Source organism: Ursus maritimus, unplaced genomic scaffold (genome assembly GCF_017311325.1).
Source record: "Ursus maritimus isolate PB19 unplaced genomic scaffold, ASM1731132v1 scaffold_35, whole genome shotgun sequence".
NCBI lineage: Eukaryota > Metazoa > Chordata > Mammalia > Carnivora > Ursidae > Ursus > Ursus maritimus.
This window is the reverse complement of record NW_024426119.1, coordinates 9,004,654-9,028,121: the sequence shown is the minus strand read 5'-3', so window position 1 is coordinate 9,028,121 and position 23,468 is coordinate 9,004,654. Positions and strand designations below refer to the sequence as shown.

At 43.4% G+C, this 23,468-nt stretch overlaps 1 protein-coding gene across 1 annotated transcript in view; it reads right to left on the bottom strand.

Annotated features, from left to right (window-relative positions):
* Positions 1–1,426: 1,426 nt before the first annotated feature.
* Positions 1,427–23,468, bottom strand: part of STARD9 (StAR related lipid transfer domain containing 9) — a 130,096-nt gene continuing 108,054 nt past the window's right edge. The window contains exons 27-33 of the mRNA XM_008702186.2: positions 5,080–5,197; positions 4,770–4,891; positions 4,483–4,547; positions 4,108–4,310; positions 3,798–3,877; positions 3,456–3,614; positions 1,427–2,913 (exon numbers count right to left, since the gene is read on the bottom strand). Of these exons, the coding sequence (XP_008700408.2) occupies positions 2,812–2,913; positions 3,456–3,614; positions 3,798–3,877; positions 4,108–4,310; positions 4,483–4,547; positions 4,770–4,891; positions 5,080–5,197 (849 nt within the window). The 3' untranslated portion in view covers positions 1,427–2,811. The remainder of the gene's footprint in view (positions 2,914–3,455; positions 3,615–3,797; positions 3,878–4,107; positions 4,311–4,482; positions 4,548–4,769; positions 4,892–5,079; positions 5,198–23,468) is intronic.

The window sequence follows — 23,468 nt, the reverse complement described above, 5'->3', positions numbered from 1 at the left end:
TGCATCAGCAGTGCATACGGAGAGGTTCAGGCTGTGCTGGAGGAAGGAGACGGTACTCCGGGAACCCTCTGCAGTGTCTTGCAAAACTCCTGTCTGTGCATCCGTGTGTATTTCCTGGGGGAAAGTGCACAGCTATCAAAGAGGCCGACCCAAGGAAGCCTGCTGTGGCACCTTAGGAAGCTGGTGGGAAGTCCTTACTAGTGGCCAGTGTCACAGAAAGATCCCTCTGTCACCACCTTGTCCCAGTGCTTTCCCTCCCCCCCCCCAGGTGCTCCTTTCACAGGTTTTGGCAGTTGAACCTTCCTTTCATAATCTCTTCATTGTTAAAGGCCTTTATCTTTGTCCTTTAAATCAATTTTATACTACAGCAAATTCAGGAAGTGCCGAATGCCTGGGAACCAAAATAGTTCTAAGAAGGGTTCTGTGTGCCCACTAGGTGTGGCCGAAAGCAAGCACTGCCCTCAGAAGCTGAGCCCCGAGGTAAGAAACTGCCTCTTCAGCTGGGGCAGCTCCCCATGGATGGGACAGGTGGATGGGGCCCAGAGGCAAGCCCAAAGCCCCACAGATTCTGGGTTCGAGCCCACTCAGTTCAATGTAGCACGGGCCCAATTCGGGAAACTAGGCCTGTGTGAACCATAAAGGCCCACTCTCTAGGCAGTAAGATATCACGAACAGGCAGCTGATGAACTAGTGAACGAATTAGGTCCCTTTCTATGTATCAGCTCCCTACGAATTGTCTAAAACAGTGGTTTTCAAAGTGTGGCCCCCCAGCAGCCTCAGGATCACCTAGGACTTCTCAGAAATACAACTATGGTGGCCCCTCTCCAGGCCCACTCATTCAGGAACTCTGATATGTAACAAGTTCTCCAGGCGATTCTGATGAAGTCTGAGAGCCACCCATTGAAACCAAAATTTGACTTTCTCATGATCATTTAGAGCTGGGTCCCTGGACTATCTTGAATACAAAATCAGCCTCAGCTAATATTCCTTAGATTGCCAACTCTGGCCAGGTGTATGGCTCTCACAGGGGATAGGGTCACCTCTGAGCAACCCATATGCTCACATTCCCATTGCCGGCCCAACCCAGAAGCCCAGAGGTGCTCACCTGTTGAAGAGCTTCCTTCCGGGGGGTTGTGGTCGCTGTTGTGTGGCAGTGACTGATCTGGTGTTCTCTCTCACATGCATATCTGGGCTACAGCTGGCTACAGCTGGGCAACTGATAGGGCTTCTGTTCACAAGCAAAGTCTTGCTGAGCCCCTGGGAAGAACTAAGTATATTCGTGTGAACCGTATAGTTTGAAACTGGGCCGTAAGCAGTTGTTGCCATCATCTCCAGGCTAAATTCTGAGCTCAAACGATAGTCTTCACTAAATGAAAGGACACCATGGACTTCTAATTTACAAGTGTTCTGACTTTTTCAATCAATAGTCTTTTAAGAGATTTATATGAAAAGATATGGGAGTACATAAATAGGGTGTTAAATATACCAAAAAAATAACCAGAAAAATACATTTAAAAGCAATTTAAAAAGTCTTCAATCAATCTTACATAAGTAACGATCTGAGGTAAGAGAAAAAAAAAATCCTGCGAACACTTCTAAAGAAATCTCTGTGCTGTACCATACAGAAACTGACCTTTTCACCACGTCTTTTCAAACCCCGTATGGTCACCCTCTTCCACCAAAGACTGTGGGCACCAGAATGGAAGCTGGGACTCCCTCCCACCCCAACCACTTCCATATAACCATACAGAGTACTCAAAGCTTAAGTTCAGCCAGGCTGAGGTACAAGAAAACTGAGCCCATTCCCCATCCCCTCCTCGAATAGCACATCCTACCCCAGCGGCATGGATGCTCAAGAGACCACTGAAGACTGGCGCCAAGGCTCTGAGGAAGGTGAGGAACGGAACTGAGTTTCCTCCTAACGAATCACGTACTTCATCTAGGAGTTCTAGTGTCTTCGCTTCAGTCTTCAAAAAGCAGCTTTTCAGCTTTTTGAAATTCCTCTTGCCCTGTCAGCAGCCAACATCTGGGTGTCCACCCCCACCCCTCCTCAAAGAGCTAGATTCCCCTCCTTGACCCCAAATCTGCCCAACCCGCTTCTACAGTGGTCTTCCCATTCTGAGCTCTGAAGTGATGGCTCCAAGACTGAGCATTGCTCAATACTCTGAATGAGGCAAAGACCCAAATGTCCTCTCCTGTGAGGGAAAGGAAGGGGGGAAAGCAAAAATTAATAAAGCATTTTGTAAAAACCCAAGGAGAAATTATTCTGAATCACTGTTGTGGTTTGTGCAGCTGTTTTTTTAAACCGTTTTTCTGGTTTGCTATTTTCCAATACTCCATTCCACAGTGGGGTTGAACGCTGGAGGCAGATTCCGAGCAATCCTGGCTAATGGCTGCTTGTTTCCCTCACTGCCCGATGGCTGGGTGGGAGCAAGGAAGCATGGTGCCAGAGTCCTGCCCTCTCCTGTTGTGCTGGCTGCGCCCAATCCTGGTCTTCGAGTAGCTTGTCTGCCACAGGGTCCCAGAGACAGGAAAGAAAGGTGAGAAGTCCAAAATGGTGAGTTGAGCTTCGTGTACTCTGGCCAGCCAGGGTCAGCAGCTTGGGTCCCCTCGCTCTGCAGTGGCGCCAGCTGTGACCCAAGTACTGATGGGGCTTTGCTGGCAACTCGGTCTGAGTGCTGTCTGCCTCGTTAGTCACAGCCAGTAGCCTCACCTCTCCTTGCATCCTGGTACAGAGTGACGAGAGCCACCCTAGTGTCACTGGCGCATCCTGGGCCTGCGTCTCTGAAGCACCATCTTGACGGTAAGATGCTAACTACCAAGGAAGGAAGCCAATCTGGCTATCACCAGCGGCTGCTGTTTGATGAAGGAGCTTAGGAGCTGAGGGGGGAAGCCGGGCGCACCAAGTTCTACCTGAAATTAAGCAGAGAGGGAAAAGTTAAAGGTGAACGGACCTGGGAGAACGTGCCAGGGCACCCGACAGGCACAAGGAGCCACCCAGGCTGTCGTGATGGGAAAAGCTCCTCTGTCTGTGGTTCCAGAGTTTACAGGCCTCTGGGCTCTGCTATTCAGATCCGGGCATGGGCATCCCCTCCCGCTGATGAAGGTCACGGTGGGGAACTGGGAGTAGAGAGGAAACAGACTGGGTCATGCTCACTGTGCTCTGCAGGGGCTGCTGCTCCTCCCTTGCCATGACTCCTCTGTCTCTGGAGGACACTGGCAACAGAGAGCCTAAAGGCCGCTGAGCTCTTTGGTGACTGAGCAACTCTGTCCCCCTCCTGCCTCAATTCTCCACTGACCACCCCCTTACTGTGAGCCAAGAAGCCCGAGTCTCCAGCTCTTGGGACACAGGGCCTGGGCACTGAAGGGTGTCGAGCAGCTAAAGAGAAAATTCCCACGGGGTGCGGGGGTCAAACCAAGGCATTCTGCACAGCCAGCCGCACAGGAAGGATCACCTGGGCCAAGTAGATGACTCTGGTGATCTCCTTTCCTTCCATGGTGATAGGCTGTAGGACCCAGGCACTGGGCAGGATCTCCCCTCGGACCATCTCCCTGCTGGGTCTTGGCATGGATGTGTCATAAACAGACTGAGCTGCCACGATAGACAGTTGCCCCTGGGGACAGAGAGTGATGGGTGTCAGACGGGGACAGGCTCCAGGGCAGCCAGCCTCTAAGCCATCCTCATGCCCGCCCAAACCTCCTTTGCCCAGAGGACCTGAGGCCAACGATGACTGCCTCTCACAGCACTCCAGCCCAAGTTCTGCCCACAGTATCTTTACCACCAGCAAGACAGGCACCTCTTTGGCTTCCACGCAGACGCAGCAGAAATCCCGCGGCTGCTTCAGGGCACACAGGGCGGTATCGCACACCAAGTATACTGGAGGGTCAGGAATGGGCCGAGTCAGGAGGTGTGTGGACGGACCGAGTCCTAAATCCTTCCCAGCCCAGAAGCACCCCCGATATCCCATCATTCTGCAACCTGACAGGCAGACCTAGCCTGAGCAATCCAGAGGTCATCTGAGTATCTGGCCTCTCAAGAAGGCTGCCTCCAACCCTGCTCCCTCTGTCCCCTGGCCACAGCCCACAGGAAGCCTTCCCCGGGCTCACCCAAGTTGATGCTGTTGGTCACTCGCTGATGCAGCCTTGCTGTCTGGATGGGCTTGTGGTACAGCGGCCACAGAGTAGGGTCACTCACAGCTGCCCACACGTGAGACAGTGGCTGGGACACCACACCTGCCCCCAGGAAGCCATGCCGAGTAGAAGAAAACACCTTGTAGTAAAGCTGGACCTCCTGCTCCTCACCCTGATAGCTGGGGAACACCAAGGGCAGGGAAGAGGAGGAAGAGGTAAACACTGGGCTCCAGGGTCAGAGAGTCGCAGCTCGGGGTGAGGGACTCAAGGAAGCCAGGGCAGAGAAGGGAAAGGAGAGAGGACGAGCAGGACAACAGCAGGCAGGACAGGACACTGCGCAGAGGCACTTACTTCCAGCCGGCCGCTGCCTGGCAGCTGAAGAGGTTGTGCAGATTGTCTGAGCAAGCAGCCATTACCTGCAGACACACCATCACAGCCCTGTTATCGGGCCCCGTACAAACCAGACCCTCGGATTAGTCACTCTGGCCCGCATGGACTGAATTCCCCATTTGTCAAGATGGAGAGCCCTCAGCAGCCTTGTGGGCCCTCATGCTCTGCTCTTTCCCTCTTTTCCCTTCCTCCCCACCCAGCACAGGTCTGAGCAAGGAACCATGGGGACAAGTGGAATAGTTCCTCACATCAGCAACAGAGAGGTCTACGATGTGCTTGGCCAAGTCCTGATAGGAGGAGGAGAAGCAGGTTCCCAGGCTGGATAGGCTGGACGGAGAACAGCAGCAGCTGCCCAGGGAGGTTCTGCGGCCTACAATGAACGGGCAGAGCCGTGAGACAGCAGGAGCAGCAGGCCTCAGAGCAGCAACAGCCTCCTGAGGGACAGTGACTTGGGGCTGATAACCTTAGGCTAGTGACTCCCTAGGATCTAGCAGACCTCAGCCCCCAAAGTCCCCAAACCAGGCAGGTAGCTATGTGCCCTCGCCCCCTTCCACTCACTGTAAGCTAAGCTCTTCCAGGTGGACCCGGCCAGATTCAGGTGACTGTTCCTCACTGTGGAACTGCCCCGAACATCCCCTATCCAGGAGTCACTGGAATCAGGCAAGTTTGTGTCCCCCTGCAGAAAAGAAGGTGCTCAGGATCAGAGCACAGGCAGATAAAGAGAAAAGCAGAGCACCAGAAAGCCTGTGCAGAATTATCTCCTCCGCCTCTGAACTATGCCAACAGTTTCCAACATAAAGGCTCAATCAAAAAGATCTTCCCCACTGGGATTACAGAAGGCTGGATGCCCCAAAAAGTTGACGGCCACAGAAGCCAGTCCCTGGACAATCTCTCCTTGTACTTCAAGCCTCAGGCTCAACGACGGCTTGTAGGAGAGCTCCCCAAAGGGATCAGAACAAACGGAGCCTCAGAAGACCCAGCACAGAGCATCAGTGGGTGTTGTGGGGGCCTCTCTACCACTGTGGCAACAGGAATGAGGCCACGGCTAAAGCTGGGATTAGTGGGATAGCAAACAAAGCCCAAGTGGAAAGCAGGAGGGGGAGGAAAAGCTGTGGGCTGTGAGAAGCTTGACCCTTGGGCCTGACCTCCCAGAACCTCCGCACGCGCCACCCACCCGCCCCTCCATGCCGCATACAGCAGGTAAGCCAGAGGTGGAACCAGATGGGGATGATCCTCTGGATCTGCAGTATGTTCCTCCCACCTTTACCTCGCCCGCAACTCAAAGACATGACCCTGACTCCTGCTGGACCTAACAGGCACCATCCATCCCACCCCTATCATCAGTTCTTAACCTACTGCTACTGTAAAGACAAGAAGAGGTGAACACAGTTCTACCTCCACCCTTGACTCCATTCCTCCTGCTGCAACGTTACAAGTGATGTGTAGGCAGGTCCCTCTGTCTCAGACTGAGGTCTTGTGCCCTCTTCTTGGGAACTTTCCACTGCTGATCGTCTCCTTCTTCACCTGTTGCCTCTGCCTCACTCTCTTCGCTGCCTGCTTCCTAGGAGCACTGAAGCATGCAAAAACATCTCCCACCTTTAGAAACCTTCCTCACAGGGGTCTTTGCTCTCCCACCCACAGATATGCTTCTTGAAACAGCTGCCACCATTTGCCATCGCCCACGTTTCACTCCCTTCTGAACCCACTTGAACCTAGCATCTGCCTCACCACTCTGCCAGGCAGCAATCCCCCAGGTCCCTGTGACGTCCATGTGGCTGGATCTAATCAATGACTCCCAGTCCCCATCTTACTGAACCTCTCAGCCAGCCTCTCCCTTCCACTTGAGGCCTCGATTCCTGAGTTCCCAGGCTCCTGGTTCCGATCTCTGTGGGGCTCCTTCCCGGTTTCCTGTGTTAGCTCATCCTCCTCAAAAAAAAAACTGATATTCTGGCATTCTTTCAAGACTCGAGCCTACGCCCTCTCTTCTCCCTCAATAGTATACTCCCAGGGAATTCCATATTCCATCTGCTCCCACTGCAACACTGATGACTTCCAGAAATAAATATCCATGGACTGATCAATAAATATTGCTGAGACAAATGGCTGCCATGTGAAAAAAAAGGTGACATCAGAGACCCATTTCATACATCATGTCAATATAAATTCTTCATGGTTTGTGGCTCAAAAATATATGGAGTGGAGGAACATTTATTATTACTACAAGAAAATATAAATTTTAAAAAATGATCTAATAGAGGGTATATGCCTTCCAAAACAGAGCACAAAATCCAGAAGCCATGAAACTAAAAACTGATGAACACTAGGCAACATAAAAGTAATGTTTTCCATGTAGTAATAAATACCATAAACAAAACAAAAACACACAAGTAGGCAAAAAACACTGGTATCTCAAATGACACAAAAGGGTAATTTTCTTACTGTAAAAAGGGCCTCCAAAACCAAAAAGACTAACAACCCATTCAAGAAGTGGACATAATACACAGCCCGGAGCAAAAGACACAGCGCTCTGAAGTGCTGGACAAGGCACTCGATCTCAGACACGAAGTACAGAACTGAACTGCAAACCAAAACTAAAATGAAGTATGTATTTTACACCTATCACCCTGGCGAAGACTGAAGGAAATAATCTTTAGCAGAGTGGTCAGGTATTATTTAAGAGTGTAAACTGGCATACTTTGGAAACGTTTACCATGTATTTTAAATTTAAAATGTACATATCCTTTGACCTAGCAAAGAATAGATGTTCTTGCATTGAAGTATAAAAGCAATAAACACACATTTTCAAAAACAAAGTGCCCATGAGCCTTTCTTGAAGAAATTACGGGGAGGAATTGCTAGGGTGCTCTGAAGAGTGCCGGCCAATCACCGGAAGTGAGCAAAGTCCATTTAATCCAGCATAAGAGCACCTTATGCATGCAAACATTATCAACAATGTAGAAATATTGTCACAAAAAGACAAGGCAGAAACACACTGATTTCCTCATGTTTTATCGCCAGGGTGAAAAGAAAACTGATAAATCCAGTAATAAAGACTATTTGAAGATATAAAAGTGATCATGAAAAGAATTTTTTAAAGACTTCCAGATTATCAGAAAAAAGACACACATATTCACCCTCAAAGCAGAGAACATACAGACCACATGATAAAACAAAAATTTTAGATGTCCACGGGAATATTCATAACCAAAAGAGCCTCAACAAATTCAAAAAATAGAAATCACAATTCTCTGAAATCATACTCAAACACACAACAAACAAAAAAATTAATAGCAAAATCAGAAAACACAAGAGGCTTTCTACCAAAAAAGTTTTTAAAAAACTCTTTAACAACAATTGGATCAAGGAAGAAATACAAACTGGAATTGCAAAATCATTATAAAAATAGATAAAAATAATTTATGGGATATAACTAAAGCAGGGCTCAGGTAGAAATTGTTAGCTTTATTTTTTTTTAAGATTTTTATTTATTTATTCGACAGAGATAGAGACAGCCAGCGAGAGAGGGAACACAAGCAGGGGGAGTGGGAGAGGAAGAGGCAGGCTCATAGCGGAGGAGCCTGATGTGGGGCTCGATCCCATAACACTGGGATCACGCCCTGAGCCGAAGGCAGACGCTTAACCGCTGTGCCACCCAGGCGCCCCGAAATTGTTAGCTTTAAATATTTACACCAATGAAAAAATTATAAATGAATGCTATAACAACTATATACCAATAAATCAGATAACTTAGATGAAATGGACAAGTCACTAGAAAGACAGGAACTACCAAAATGGACTCAAGAAGAAACAGAATATCTGAACAGACATTTAAAAATATACTGAATTAGTAATCAAAAAAAATTCCCACAAAGAAAATTTCAAGATGAGATTAGCTTCATTAGGTTCAAATCTATCAAGCATTTAAAGAATTAACAACAATACTTCACAAATTCTTCCCAAAAACAGAAGAGGAGGAAATACTTCATAAGTCATTCTGTAAGTCCCTGACACAAAACCAAAGACACCACGGGTAAACTACAGATCAACATCCCTTATGCATATAGACCCACAAATCATCCACAAAATATTAGGAAGCCGAATCTAGCATCACAGAAAGAGGAATATACACATGACCAAGTATACACCATTCCTGGGATGTACCCCAGGAATACAAGCTTATTAGTTCAACATGCAAAAATCAATCACGTAATACACATGTTAATAAAGGAAAAAAATCCACACTATCATCTCAGTAGATGCAGAAAAAATTCAACAGCTTTTCGTGATAAAAACACTCAATAAACTAGGACTGGAAGGGAGTTACCTCAACCTGATAAAGATTATCCATGAAAAACACCTAGTTAACATCATACTTAATGGTGAAAGGCTGGATGGTTTTCTCCTAACGTCAGAAACAAGGATGTATGCTCTCAAAGCACTTCTATTCAACATTGAACTGGAGATTCTGCTGGGGCAATTAGGCAAGAAAACAATAACAACAAAGGCAGATGCTATGAGCTGGTGTACAGAATAACCTAAGGAATCTGCTAAAAAACTATTAGAACACTTGAGTTCAGCAAGGGTACAGGAGACAAGACGAATATACAAAAATCAACTGTATTTCTGTAGAGCAGCAATGAACAAACTGAAAATGAAATTAAGAAAACAATTCCATTTGGGGCACCTGGGTAGCTCAGTTGCTTTAGCGTCTGACTCTTGATTTCGGCTCAGGTCACCATCTCAGGGTCGAGATGGAGCCCTGCATTGGGCTCTGTGCTCAGTTGGGAGCCTGCTGGGGATTCTCTCTCTCCGTCTGTTCCTCCCTTCCTCTCTCTCTCTCTCAAATAAATAAATCTTAAAAAAAAAATCCACTTATAATAGCATCAAAGGAATAAAATACTTAAGAATAAATTTAACAAAACAAATTCAAAACTCATACCCTGAAAACTATAAAACATTGTTGAAAGCAAAGAAGACCTGAATAAAAGGAAAGGTACCCCATGTTCATGGATCGAAAGACATTATCGTTAAGATTTATAGTATACCCCAAATTGACACAGAGGTTCATTGCACTCCAAATCCAAATACCACCTGACTTCTTTGCAGAAATTGATAAGCTGATCCCTAAAATTCACATGGAAGTTCAAGGGACACAGAACAGCCAAAAAATCTTGCAAAAGAACAAAGTTGGACACTTCCTGACTTCAAAATTTACTACAAAGCTACAGTAATCAAGACAGTGGTACTGGCATAAGAACAGACACATAATTCAATGCAATAAAATTCAGAGTCCAGAAATAAATCCATACATCAATGGTCAATTCATCTTCGACAAGGGTGCCGAGACAATTCAATGAGGGGAAACATTAGCTGTTTGAACAAATGGTTCTGGGACAACTAGAAATTCACATGCAAAAGAACAAAATTTGACCCCTAATTTTGGCTCACTATATACAAACATTAATTCAAAATGGATCCAAGACCTAAGTATAGGAACTAAAACTGTACAACTATTAAAAGAAAGTACAGACATGCTGTGGAGATATTGCAGGTTTGGTTCCAGACCATCAGAATAAAGTGAAGATCACAATAAAGGGGGTCAAATGATTTTGGGTTGTTTCTCGGTGCATTAAAGAAGTGATGTTCACACTATACTGTAGTCTAAGTGTGCACTATCATTATGTCTAAAAAACACAATACACCATAATTAAAAAATACGTTATTGCTAAAAAAGATGCTAACCATCATTGGAGCTTTCAGTGAGTCATAATCACTGACCACAGATCATCATAACAAATACAATAATGAAAAAGTTGGCAATGTTGCAAGAATTACCAAAATGTGACACAGAGACACAAAGTGCGCAAATGCTGTTGGAAAAATAGCGCTGACAGACTTGCTTAACTCAGGACTGCCACAAACTTTCAATTTGTAAAAAACACATTATCTGCGAAGCACAATTAAATGAGGCATGTATGCCTATATAGGCATAAATCTTTAACCTTGGATTGGGCAACAACCTCTTAGATATGAAACCAAAAGCACAGGAAATAAAAGAATAAATAAAGTGAACATCATCAAAATATCTGTGCTTCAAAGGCCATCACCAGAAAGTGTAAAGATGATACACAGAATGGGATACAATTTTTACAAATCATATAATTGATAAGGGACTTGTACTAGAATATATGAAGAGACTATGGACTCTGAGAAACAAACTGAGGGCCTCAGAAGGGAGGGGGGTGGGGGAATGGGATAGACCGGTGATGGGTAGTAAGGAGGGCACATACTGCATGGTGCACTGGGTGTTATACGCAACTAATGAATCATCGAGCCTTACATCGGAAACCGGGGATGTACTGTATGGTGACTAACATAATATAATAAAAAATCATTTAAAAAAAATAAAAAGAAAACCCAGTTATAAAATGGACAAAAGATCTTAATAGATATTTATCCAAAGAAAACATAAATGGCTAGTAAGCACATGAAAAGATGCTCAAAGCCTTTAAACATCAGGATAATGCAAATCAAAACCACAATAGGTACCATGTCACATCCACTAGGATGACTATAAAGAAAGAGAAAGGTGTTGGCTGGGATGTGGAGAGATGCAGTGCTCATACACTGCAGGTGGGACTTTAGAATAGTGTAGCTTCTGTGAAAAATAGCCTGGTAGTTAAAAATGTTGAAACACGCAGTTACCCTATGACCCATCAACCCAACTCCTAGGTATATACACAAAAATCATGAAAAAATATGTCCATACAAAACCTTTTTCTTTTGAAAAATATTTGTCAGAGAGAGAGAGAGAGAGCACGCGAGCACACACGTGCTTCAGCAGGGGGGAAGGGCAGAGGGAGAAGCAGGCTCCCCCCTGAGCAAGAAGCCTGATTCGGGGTTTGATCCCAGGACCCTGGGACCATGACTGAGCCAAAGGCAGATGCTTAACTGACTAAGCCACCCAGGCATCCCCTAAAACTTTTTTTTTTAAGTCAATAAGTTTTTATTTAAGGCATTTTACATGTGATTCTTTCTAGTGCCAATCACCATAGTTCCTCCAAAGTCAGAATCATAATTTTCAAAATAGCCCTTTTAAAAAGAACTCTTGTTCAATCCACAGCTGTCACTGTGAGTCTAGAGTTCCTTCAGTCAGGCTTCTTTGATCTCCACTTGAATATGGACATACTTCAAAAATTCCCCACATGTAATCTTTGGAATCCAATTTCTTTACAGCCATGTTTATAGTCGGAGTAGATGGATCTGCCTGGTTCTCAGTTTCAGACACCCTCTAAGTATGAATGAGTTCAAATCCTATTCACCCCTAAACTATCACACCCTAGAACTGCACAGATTGTTGGGATACACCCATACCAAAGATTTTAAAAATCTATTAGGTCTTTCACATAGTTTTAGCAGATAGATGTCTTGTAGCTCTTTCCCACAGATCTAACACACAGTTCCCATATAAAAACTTTTATGTGAATGTTCACAGCAGCATTATTCACAATAGGCAGAAAGTGGAAACAATCTAAATGTCCATCAACTGATGAATGAATGATTAAAATGTGACCTATTCACACGATGTGTTATTATTGGTCATAAAAAGGAATAATAGTCTGATACGTGCTACAATGTGGATGAACCCTGCTGGGTTAAGTTACTGTCTTCCAAAAAAAGCTACATTTTAAGTCCTAACCCCTGGTCTCTATGAGTGTGACCCTATTCGGAAACAGGGTCTTCACAGATGTAATCAAGTTCTAATGAGGTCATACTGGATAAGAGTGGGCCCCAAATCCAATGACTAGTGTCCTTTAGGAAGGCCAGTGAAGACACCCAAGAGATACAGAGAGAATGCCGTGTGATGGCAGGGGCAGAGCTGGGAGTGACACAGTTGCAAGGCAAGGGCTGCTGCAACCACCAGAAGCCCAGAGAGGAGCATGAAACAGATTCTTCCCCCAAAGCTTTCAAACAAAGCGTGGCCATTTTTGACGCCACCATTTCAGACCCCTAGCCTCAAGAACTATGAGAGAATAAATTTCTGTTGTTTTAAGCCACCCTGTTGATGGTAATTTGTTACAGCAACCTTATGAAATTAATACAACCCCGAACATTATGCCAAGTGAAAGAAGCTGGTCACAAAGGACTACATACTATAGGATTCCATTTTACAAATGTCCCGAACAACAGGCAAATCCATAGAGATGGGAAGTAGTGCTTACCCAAGGCTAGGGGATGATGGGCTTGGGAAGTGATGGCTAATGGCCATGGGGATTCTTTCTGGGGTAATGTGAATATTCTAAAAATTGATTGCGGTGATGGATACATAACTCTGTGAATGTACTAAAAGCCAATGAATTGTAACAACAACAAAAGAATAAATGAATTAAAAGAAATGCTCAAAAAAAGGAGGGACATAGTAAAAGGGCACAAGACCAATGTGAAAGAACTCCGAATAAAGAAAGCTGGAACAATCCGAGCAATGAAATTAATAATGATAGTATTAGAGGGGCACCTGGGTGGCCCAGTCGGTTAAGGTCCTAGGGTCCTAGGATGGAGTCCCGTGTCGGGCTCCCTGCTCAGTGGGGCATTTGGCTTCTCCCTCTTCCTCTGCCTACCCCTCCCCCTGCTTGTGCTCGCTCACTCTGTCAGAGAAATCTTTGAAAAAAAATAGTATTAAGTTATAAGCCACTGAATAACATATTTATGAGTCCAAACTGAACAAAGTAAATAACTGAATAAATAGGGAGAGAAGAGTAATATTTCCTTATAGAAAAACTCTAATAAATGTAGAAGAAATGAGGGAAATACAAAATTGCCATTAAAACAGCACAGTAATAATTTTTTTCAAGCAAAATACACTGATGGATGCTCAAATTAGTGGGCAAAAGTTTGAGGAAAAGCAGGATATTTGCTTGGGGTTTAAAAGTATCTCTGCCAAATGTTTATTAACTATAAAGAGAATAGTAACTTTCAGTGGACAGCTCCCAGACATCACTGTAACTTCAGGTTAACACCACTAATAAGACATATAGACATCATGCACCCTCTGATATAATGTACGAAGGATAAGGCACTTGCAGGAGACATACTTACACAACAATATCATTTGTTGTTTGTCTAAAATTCTGACATCCTGTGTTTTGCTTTATCTGGCAACCTCAAATTAGAAAGGCACATCATTTCTGCAGTATTCTTGCCAAAAATACATAACTTCAATCTAATCATGAGAAAATAGCAAACACATTCTACAAAATTACTTGACCATAACACAAGACTTAGAAATTATCGAGAGGAGGAGTTAAGATGGCGGAGGAGTAGGAGACACCGTTTTCAGCCGGTCCCCCGAGTCGAGCTGGGTAGGTACCAGACCAGCCTAAACAACCACGGAGTCAGCCTGAGACGCAGGAAGACGCATCTGGATCTCTACAAATGAACATCTCCAGCGCTGAGTATTGACCGTGCACAGATATCGGAAGATAAACGGAAGGGGAGGGGAGCCGCCGCGTTCTGCGCCCGGAAGCGGCAGCCACTTTACCTGCCGAGGCCCGGAGGGCGGGCTCGGTCGGCACCGCAAGAGCAGCAGACTGAGACTGGCAGCCGGGTGCGACGCCCCAGGCATCTGCGCTGAGACCCGAGATCCCGGTGCGCTCACTGGATCAGACTGAGACGGGAGATCGGCTGGCGGCATTAGAAACACAAAGGACAGAGACGCGCCGGCCCTGGAAGTGAGGGCTGGGACGCCGGGTGTGGGGCGCACAGCCCGGGACGCTGCAGGGTTGAGCAGCACCAACAGAAACAGAGTTAAAGTGGCCAGAACATTAGTAGAGAACGGGCCGCAATCCTTCTGTTCCGTGACAGAGGCTGAAATTTGGCCGCTGCTGCTCTGACTCTCAGAAGAGGCACAGCAAACCGCCAGGGAAAGCCGCCAGAGAACAAAAGCCTGGAAATACCGGCTCAGAGAGTGCCCATCCCCATCCTCCCTCGCAGGGGACACGGAGACTCTACCCAAACAGGGTTGCCTGAGTATTGGCGCGGCAGGCCCCTCCCCCAGAACACAGAAGGCAGGCTGAAAAATCAAGAAGCCCACAACCCGGGCGCCTGGGTGGCGCAGTCATTGAGCGCCTGCCTTCGGCTTAGGGCGTGATCCCGGCGTTCCGGAAAGGAGTCCCTCATCGGGCTCCTCCGCTGGGAGCCTGCTTCTTCCTCTCCCACTCCCCTGCTTCTGTTCCCTCTCTCGCTGGTTGGCTGCCACATAAATAAATAAATAAAATCTTTAAAGAAGAAGCCCACATCCCTAAGATCCCTATAAAACAAGGGGCACGGCCTGGGACCCAGTCAATAATTTGGGCTCTGGAAACCCCGCAACCTCTCTTCATCAGAATGACAAGAAGGAGAAGCCCCCCCCAGCAAAGAAAAGACAGTGATTCTGTGGCCTCTGCCACAGAAATAATGGATATGGATGTAACCAAATTATCAGAAATGGAATTCAGAGTAACGATGGTCAAAATGATGAGTAGAATTGAAAAAACTATTAACGAAAAGGTTACTGAGAATATAGAATCCCTAAGGACAGAAATGAGAGCGAATCTGACAGAAATTAAAAATTCTATGAGCCAAATGCAGGCAAAACTAGAGGCTCTGACGGCCAGGGTCGCAGAAGCAGAGGAACGGGTTAGTGAATTGGAGGATGGGTTAATAGAGGAAAAAATGAAAATAGAAGATGGTCTTAAAAAAATCCACGCCCACGAATGTAGGTTACGGGAGATTACTGACTCAATGAAACGATCCAATGTTAGAATCATCGGCATCCCCGAGGGGGTGGAGAAAAACAGAGGTCTAGAAGAGATATTTGAACAAATTGTAGCTGAAAACTTCCCTAATCTAGCAAGGGAAACAAACATTCGTGTCCAAGAGGCAGAGAGGACCCCTCCCAAGCTCAACCACGACAAACCTACGCCACGTCACGTCATAGTGCAATTCGCAAATATTAGATGCAAGGATACAGTATTGAAAGCGGCCAGGGCAAAGAAATTTCTCACGTACCAAGGCAAAAGCATCAGAATTACGTCAGACCTGTCTACACAGACCTGGAATGAGAGAAAGGGTTGGGGGAGCATATTTAAAGCTCTTTCAGAGAAAAACATGCAGCCAAGGATCCTTTATCCAGCAAGGCTGTCATTCAGAATTGATGGAGAAATAAAGACATTTCAGAATCGCCAGTCACTAACCAATTTTGTAACCACGAAACCAGCCCTACAGGAGATATTACGGGGGGTTCTATAAAAGTAAAAAGGCCCCAAGAGTGATACAGAACAGAAAGTCACAGCCAATACAAACAAAGACTTTACTGGCAACATGGCAACATTAAAATCATATCTCTCAGTAATCAGTCTTAATGTAAATGGTTTGAACCATCCCATAAAACGCCACAGGGTTGCAGATTGGATAAAAAGAAATGACCCATCCATTTGCTGTCTACAAGAGACTCATTTCGAACCCAAAGATGCATTCAGACTGAGAGTAAGGGGATGGAGTACCATCTTTCACGCAAATGGACCTCAAAAGAAAGCTGGGGTAGCAATTCTCATATCAGATAAATTGGATTTTAAACTACAGACTATAGTTAGAGATGCAGAAGGGCACTATATTATTCTTAAGGGAAGTATTCAACAAGTGGATATGACAATTATAAATATATATGCCCCCAACAGGGGAGCAGCAAGATACACAAGCCAACTCTTAACCAGAATAAAGAGACATATAAATAAAAATACATTAATAGTAGGGGACCTCAACACTCCACTCTCAGAAATAGACAGAACACCCTGGCAAAAACTAAGCAAAGAATCAAAGGCTTTGAATGCCATACTCGACGAGTTGGACCTCATAGATATATATAGAACACTACACCCCAGAACCAAAGAATACTCATTCTATTCTAATGCCCATGGAACATTCTCAAGAATAGACCATGTTCTGGGACACAAAACAGGTCTCAACCGATACCAAAAGATTGAAATTATCCCCTGCATATTCTCAGACCACAACGCTCTGAAATTGGAACTCAACCACAAGGAAAAATTTGGAAGAAACTCAAACACTTGGAGACTAAGAACCATCCTGCTCAGGAATGACTCGATAAACCAGGAAATCAAAAATCAAATTAAACAATTTATGGAGACCAATGAGAATGAAAATACAACAGTCCAAAACCTATGGGATACTGCAAAGGCAGTCCTAAGGGGGAAATACATAGCCATCCAAGCCTCACTCAAAAGAATAGAAAAATCTAAAATGCAGTTTTTATATTCTCACCTCAAGAAGCTGGAACAGCAACAGAGGGACAGGCCTAATCCACGCACGAGGAAGCAGTTGACCAAAATTAGAGCTGAAATCAATCAAGCAGAAACCAGAAGTACAGTAGAGCAGATCAACAGGACTAGAAGCTGGTTCTTTGAGAGAATCAATAAAATTGACAGACCACTGGCAAGACTTATCCAAAAGAAAAGAGAAAGGACCCAGATTATTAAAATTATGAATGAAAAAGGAGAGGTCACGACGAACACCATTGAAATTGGAAGGATTATTAGAAATTTTTATCAACAGCTATATGCCAATAAACTAAGCAATCTGGAAGAGATGGAATCCTTCCTGGAAACCTATAAACTACCAAGATTGAAACCGGAAGAAATTGATTCCTTAAACAGGCCAATTAATTATGAAGAAATTGAGTCAGTGATAAACAACCTTCCAAATAACAAAACTCCAGGCCCGGACGGTTTTCCTGGGGAATTCTACCAAACATTCAAAGAAGAAATAATACCTATTCTCCTAAAGCTATTTCAAAAAATAGAAACAGAAGGAAAGCTACCAAACTCATTCTATGAGGCCAATATTACCTTGATCCCCAAACCAGGCAAAGACCCCCTCAAAAAGGAGAATTACAGACCGATTTCCCTAATGAATATGGACGCCAAAATCCTCAACAAGATACTTGCTAATAGAATCCAACAGTACATTAAAAGGATTATCCATCACGATCAAGTGGGATTCATACCTGGGATGCAAGCGTGGTTCAATATTCGCAAATCAATCAGCGTGATACATCATATCAACAAGAAAAGACTCAGGAACCATATGATCCTCTCAATCGATGCCGAAAAAGCATTTGACAAAATACAGCATCCTTTCCTGATTAAAACCCTTCAGAGTGTAGGAATAGAAGGTACATTTCTCAATCTCATAAAAGCCATCTATGAAAAGCCTACTGCAAATATTATTCTCAATGGGGAAAAGCTGGAAGCCTTTCCCTTAAGATCAGGAACTCGACAAGGATGCCCACTCTCGCCACTATTATTCAACATAGTACTAGAAGTCCTTGCAACAGCAATCAGACGACAAAAAGGGATCAAAGGTATTCAAATTGGCAAAGAAGAAGTCAAAATGTCTCTCTTTGCAGATGACATGATACTCTATATGGAAAACCCAAAAGAAGCCACTCCCAAACTATTAGAAGTTATAGAGCAATTCAGTAACGTGGCGGGATACAAAATCAATGCTCAGAAATCAGTTGCATTTCTATACACGAATAACGAGACCGAAGAAAGAGAAATTAGGGAATCCATCCCATTTACAATAGCACCAAAAACCATACGTTACCTTGGAATTAACTTAACCAGAGACGTAAAGGACCTATATTCTAGAAACTATAAATCACTCTTGAAAGACATTGAGGAAGACATAAAAAGATGGAAAGATATTCCATGCTCATGGATTGGAAGAATTAACATAGTTAAAATGTCCATGCTACCCAGAGCAATCTACACTTTCAATGCTATCCCGATCAAAATACCGAGGACATTTTTCAAAGAACTGGAACAAATAGTCCTTAAATTTGTATGGAAACAGAAAAGGCCCCGAATCTCCAAGGAACTGTTGAAAAGGAAAAACAAAGCTGGGGGCATCACAATGCCGGATTTCGAGCTGTACTACAAAGCTGTGATCACAAAGACAGCATGGTACTGGCACAAAAACAGACACATAGACCAATGGAACAGAATAGAGAGCCCAGAAATGGACCCTCGGCTCTTTGGGCAACTAATATTTGATAAAGCAGGAAAAAACATCCGGTGGGAAAAAGACAGTCTCTTCAATAAATGGTGCTGGGAAAATTGGACAGCTACATGCAAAAGAATGAAACTTGACCACTCTCTCACACCATACACAAAAATAAACTCCAAATGGATGAAAGACCTCGATGTGAGACAGGAATCCATCAAAATTCTAGAGGAGAACATAGGCAGCAACCTCTACGACATCGGCCAAAGCAACCTTTTTCATGACACATCCCCAAAGGCAAGAGAAACAAAAGATAAAATGAATTTATGGGACTTCATCAAGATTAAAAGTTTCTGCACAGCCAAGGAAACAGTCAGAAAAACTAAGAGGCAGCCCACGGAATGGGAGAATATATTTGCAAATGACACTACAGATAAAGGACTGGTATCCAAGATCTACAAAGAACTTCTCAAACTCAATACACGAGAAACAAATAAACAAATCAAAAAATGGGCAGAAGATATGAACAGACACTTTTCCAATGAAGACATACAAATGGCTAACAGACACATGAAAAAATGTTCAAAATCATTAGCCATCAAGGAAATTCAAATCAAAACCACACTGAGATACCACCTTACGCCAGTTAGAATGGCAAAAATAGACAAGGCAAGAAACAACAATTGTTGGAGAGGATGTGGAGAAAGGGGATCCCTCCTACATTGTTGGTGGGAATGCAAGTTGGTACAGCCACTCTGGAAAACAGTGTGGAGGTCCCTTAAAAAGTTAAAAATTGAGCTACCCTATGATCCAGCCATTGCACTACTGGGTATTTACCCCAAAGATACAGACGTAGTGAAGAGAAGGGCCATATGCACCCCAATGTTCATAGCAGCAATGTCCACAATAGCTAAATCGTGGAAGGAGCCGAGATGCCCTTCAACAGATGACTGGATTAAGAAGTTGTGGTCCATATATACGATGGAATATTACTCAGCTATCAGAAAGAACGAGTTCTCAACATTTGCTACAACATGGACGGCACTGGAGGAGATAATGCTAAGTGAAATAAGTCAAGCAGAGAAAGACAACTATCATATGATTTCTCTCATCTACGGAACATAAGAACTAGGATGATCAGTAGGGGAAGAAAGGGATAAAGAAAGGGGGGGTAATCAGAAGGGGGAATGAAACATGAGAGACTATGGACTATGAGAAACAAACTGAGGACTTCAGAGGGGAGGGGGGTGGGGGAATGGGATAGACCGGTGATGGGTAGTAAAGAGGGCACGTATTGCATGGTGCACTGGGTGTTATACAGAACTAATGAATCATTGAGCCTTACATTGGAAACCGGGGATGTACTGTATGGTGACTCACATAATATAATAAAAAATCATTAAAAAAAAAAAAAAAGACTTAGAAATTATCACAAGAAAAAGGATTTTTTTAAAGCAGAAATTAACAAATTAAGATCAAAACTGACTCCAGAAGAGATGGAAAAATCTAAACCAGGGATTGGCAAACTTTTTCTGTAAAGGTGTAGACAGTATTTGAGGCTTTGTGGACCATTTGAGTAGTTTCATCTACTCATAGTTCTGCCAGTGTAACATAAACACAATCGTAGGGAACACATAAATAAACGGGCAAGGCCGTAATCCAGTAAAACTTCATTTACAAAAATAGGCAGTGGGTCAGATCTGGCGAATAGCCTTGTTTATCAACTCCTGATCTCATCAGACCTTTTTCTTTTCTTTTTTCTTTTTTCTTTTCTCTTTCCCCCTTCTCCCTCCTTCCCTCCTTCCTTCCTTCCTTCCTTCCTTCCTTCCTTCCTTCCTTCCTTCCTTTCTCTCTTTCTGAGAGAGAGCATGTGTGTGTACTGGGGCGGGAGTGGGGGGGGGAAGGCAGAGGGAGAGAGAGAATCTCAAGCAGGGTCCAAGCCCAGTGCAGAGCTGATCTCACAACCCTGAATCATGAATTGAGCTGAAATCAAGAGTTGGATGCTTAACCAGCAGAGCCATCCAGGCGCCCTGTTATCAACTACGTACTACATTTTATCTATTCTCCCAGTGATGGATTCTTAAGTGGTTTCCAACTCTTTATTACTTCAAATAATGCTTTAATAAATAATTTCATACATGTCCCCTCATAAACTATGCAAGCACTGGATCATAAGAATCTATAAGGGCGGGGCGCCTGGGTGGCACAGCGGTTAAGCTCCTGCCTTCGGCTCAGGGCGTGATCCCGGCTTTCCGGGATCGAGCCCCACATCAGGCTCCTCTGCTATGAGCCTGCTTCTTCCTCTCCCACTCCCCCTGCTTGTGTCCCCTCTCTCGCTGGCTGTCTCTATCTCTGTCAAATAAATAAATAAAATCTTAAAAAAAAAAAAAAAAACCTATAAGGGCTCTTATTTCCCAAAAGTCCTGCCAACATCTGACTTTCTAATTTTTGACGATTTAATAGGTATAAAGTTCCATTACTTTAACTAGTCCTGAACATTTTATTCCTATAAAAGAAATATAACACTGATAACAAAACCTGAAACATATTGCAAAAATATAAACTACAGGGAAAAAACTCATAAATATTGATGCAAAATCCTGAATAAATAGCAAATAGACTCTGACAGCACATTAAAATAATACTGCATATGCATAAGTATACAATGTATAATACTGATTCCAGAATGCAAGAATGGTTCAATATTATCCCATCAATCAAATGATCGTCTCCCAAAGACTGAAATAACCATTCTATGTAAGAATGCTCTGTAAAATAGGAATAGATGGATACTTACCTAGTATTGCAAAATATATCTAGCTCAGCTCAGAAACTAGCACCCAGCTCACACGGGGAAACACTAGAAGCACTCCCACTAAAGCGTGGAGGAAGACAAGGATGCTCAGTGTCATCACTATGATTTTATTTATGCTGGAAATCCTAGGTAATGCAATTAGAAAAGAGGAAGAAAATATTGGTACAAATATTAGAAAGGAAACGGTGAAACCATCTCTACTTGCAGATTGTGTGGTTATATACCTGAAAAAAATCTAAGACAGGGTTACACAGTATTGTAGCCACTAGCCCCATGTGGTTATTGAGCATATGAAATGTGGCTAGTGTGACCTAAGAGCAAAAGCTATGATTCAACTGGAATTAATTTAAATTTAAAATAAGATAGCTACCTGCGGTAGTAGCTACTGTATTAGTACAGATCTAGCAAACAGACCAAAAAACAATATGGACACAAAATTCATATACATCAGTACCTTTCAAACATACAAAATAACAGCCAGACAGAAGATATAAATGTAGAACAACAGCAACGAAAAAATAAAAATAAAACACAGTAACAACAACAAAAAAATTAAACACTTAGGAATAAATCTGACAAGCAATTGAGAGACAGGTCAAGGAAATTATAAACACAAAAAGGTGGTTGGAACTTACTATGTTCTTAGTTTGGAAATTCCACAGCATAAGATAAGATTTCTCCCTAAGTCAGTTTATAAATTTAACACGGTCTCATTAAAAATATGAACAAGTTTTTATAATGAACTAGTTAAGCTAATTCTAAATTTCATATAAAAAGTAAACAAGAAAAAATACTCTAGAAAAGCTCAGAAAGGGCTCCTGGGTGGCTTAGTCGGCTAAGTGTCTACATTCAGCTCAAGTCATGGTCCCAGGGTCCTGGGATCGAGTCCCATGTCGGGCTCCCTGCTGAATGGGGAGTCTGCTTCTCCCTCTGTCTCTGCCTGCCCCCCGGCCTGACTCATGTTCTCTCTCATTCGCTCTGCTCTCTCTCAAATAAATAATCTTTAAAAAAAAAAAAAAAAGAAAGAAAGAAAAGAAAAGCTCAGAAAAAGAAGAACAGGTAGTAAAACACATTATAAGCCTTATGTAAGAAAAGCTGGCATCTCAAGCTGGTGAAGCAGAGACGAGCTGTCCAGAGGAATTATCAAATGTTAAAGGGACAACTTGATAGCCATCTAGAAAGAATAAAGTTGGATCCCACCTTATACTATATATATATTCAAAATGAACAAAGATTTATTTTTTTAATCAAAGACTTAAACATGAAAAATAAAACCATATAATTTCCAGAAGAAATCGCAGGAGAAATTCTTTGTAACTTTGGAATGAAGAATGCGTTTCTAGTTATGATCAGATCATAGACACTTAGAAGGAAAACTGATAAATAAAAACTTCTGAATGGCTCCAAACACAATAAACAAAGACAAGAGAACCAAGAACTGGGACAAACATAATTCCTATCAGGCAAAGGGCTAGCTTGCCAAAGAACTCTGGAGATCGGTAAGAAAAAAATAGAGAAATGGACCAAAGATATGAACAGAGAGCTCAGCAAAAATTCAAACATCTGATAACATGTTGGTGAGAGTGTGGGGGCAAGGAGTCTCTTATTGCTGGTGGGAGTATAAATTGGTACATCCATGAGGTAAAACTTGTCAATATTAAGATCTCAAATGCATATAACTCTTTGTATGAGTCCATTTCTGGATATATTTGCACATGCATGAAATGATACATGCACAAAGTCACTTACTGCAGCACTGTTCATAACAGCAAAAGACTGATGTCAAGCCCCCCTGCACAACAGCACTGTTTGCTTGGGTGGGGTGAAGGAGGAGGACCAGGTTCTCAGGCAAAGGAACAGGTACTTCCCTATATACCTTTATAGATGTCTGTATTTTTTGTCTTTTCTACCACATGGATGGTAGGAATACCATATGAATAGATTATCTATGCAAAACATTACATTTAAAACCATGCAAAGAGAAAAAGGAAACACTATTTCAGCTGTTAAAAAGGATGAGTCAGCAGATTTGCTTGTGTGCAGTGTTGTCCAAAAGACATTCTTCAGGATG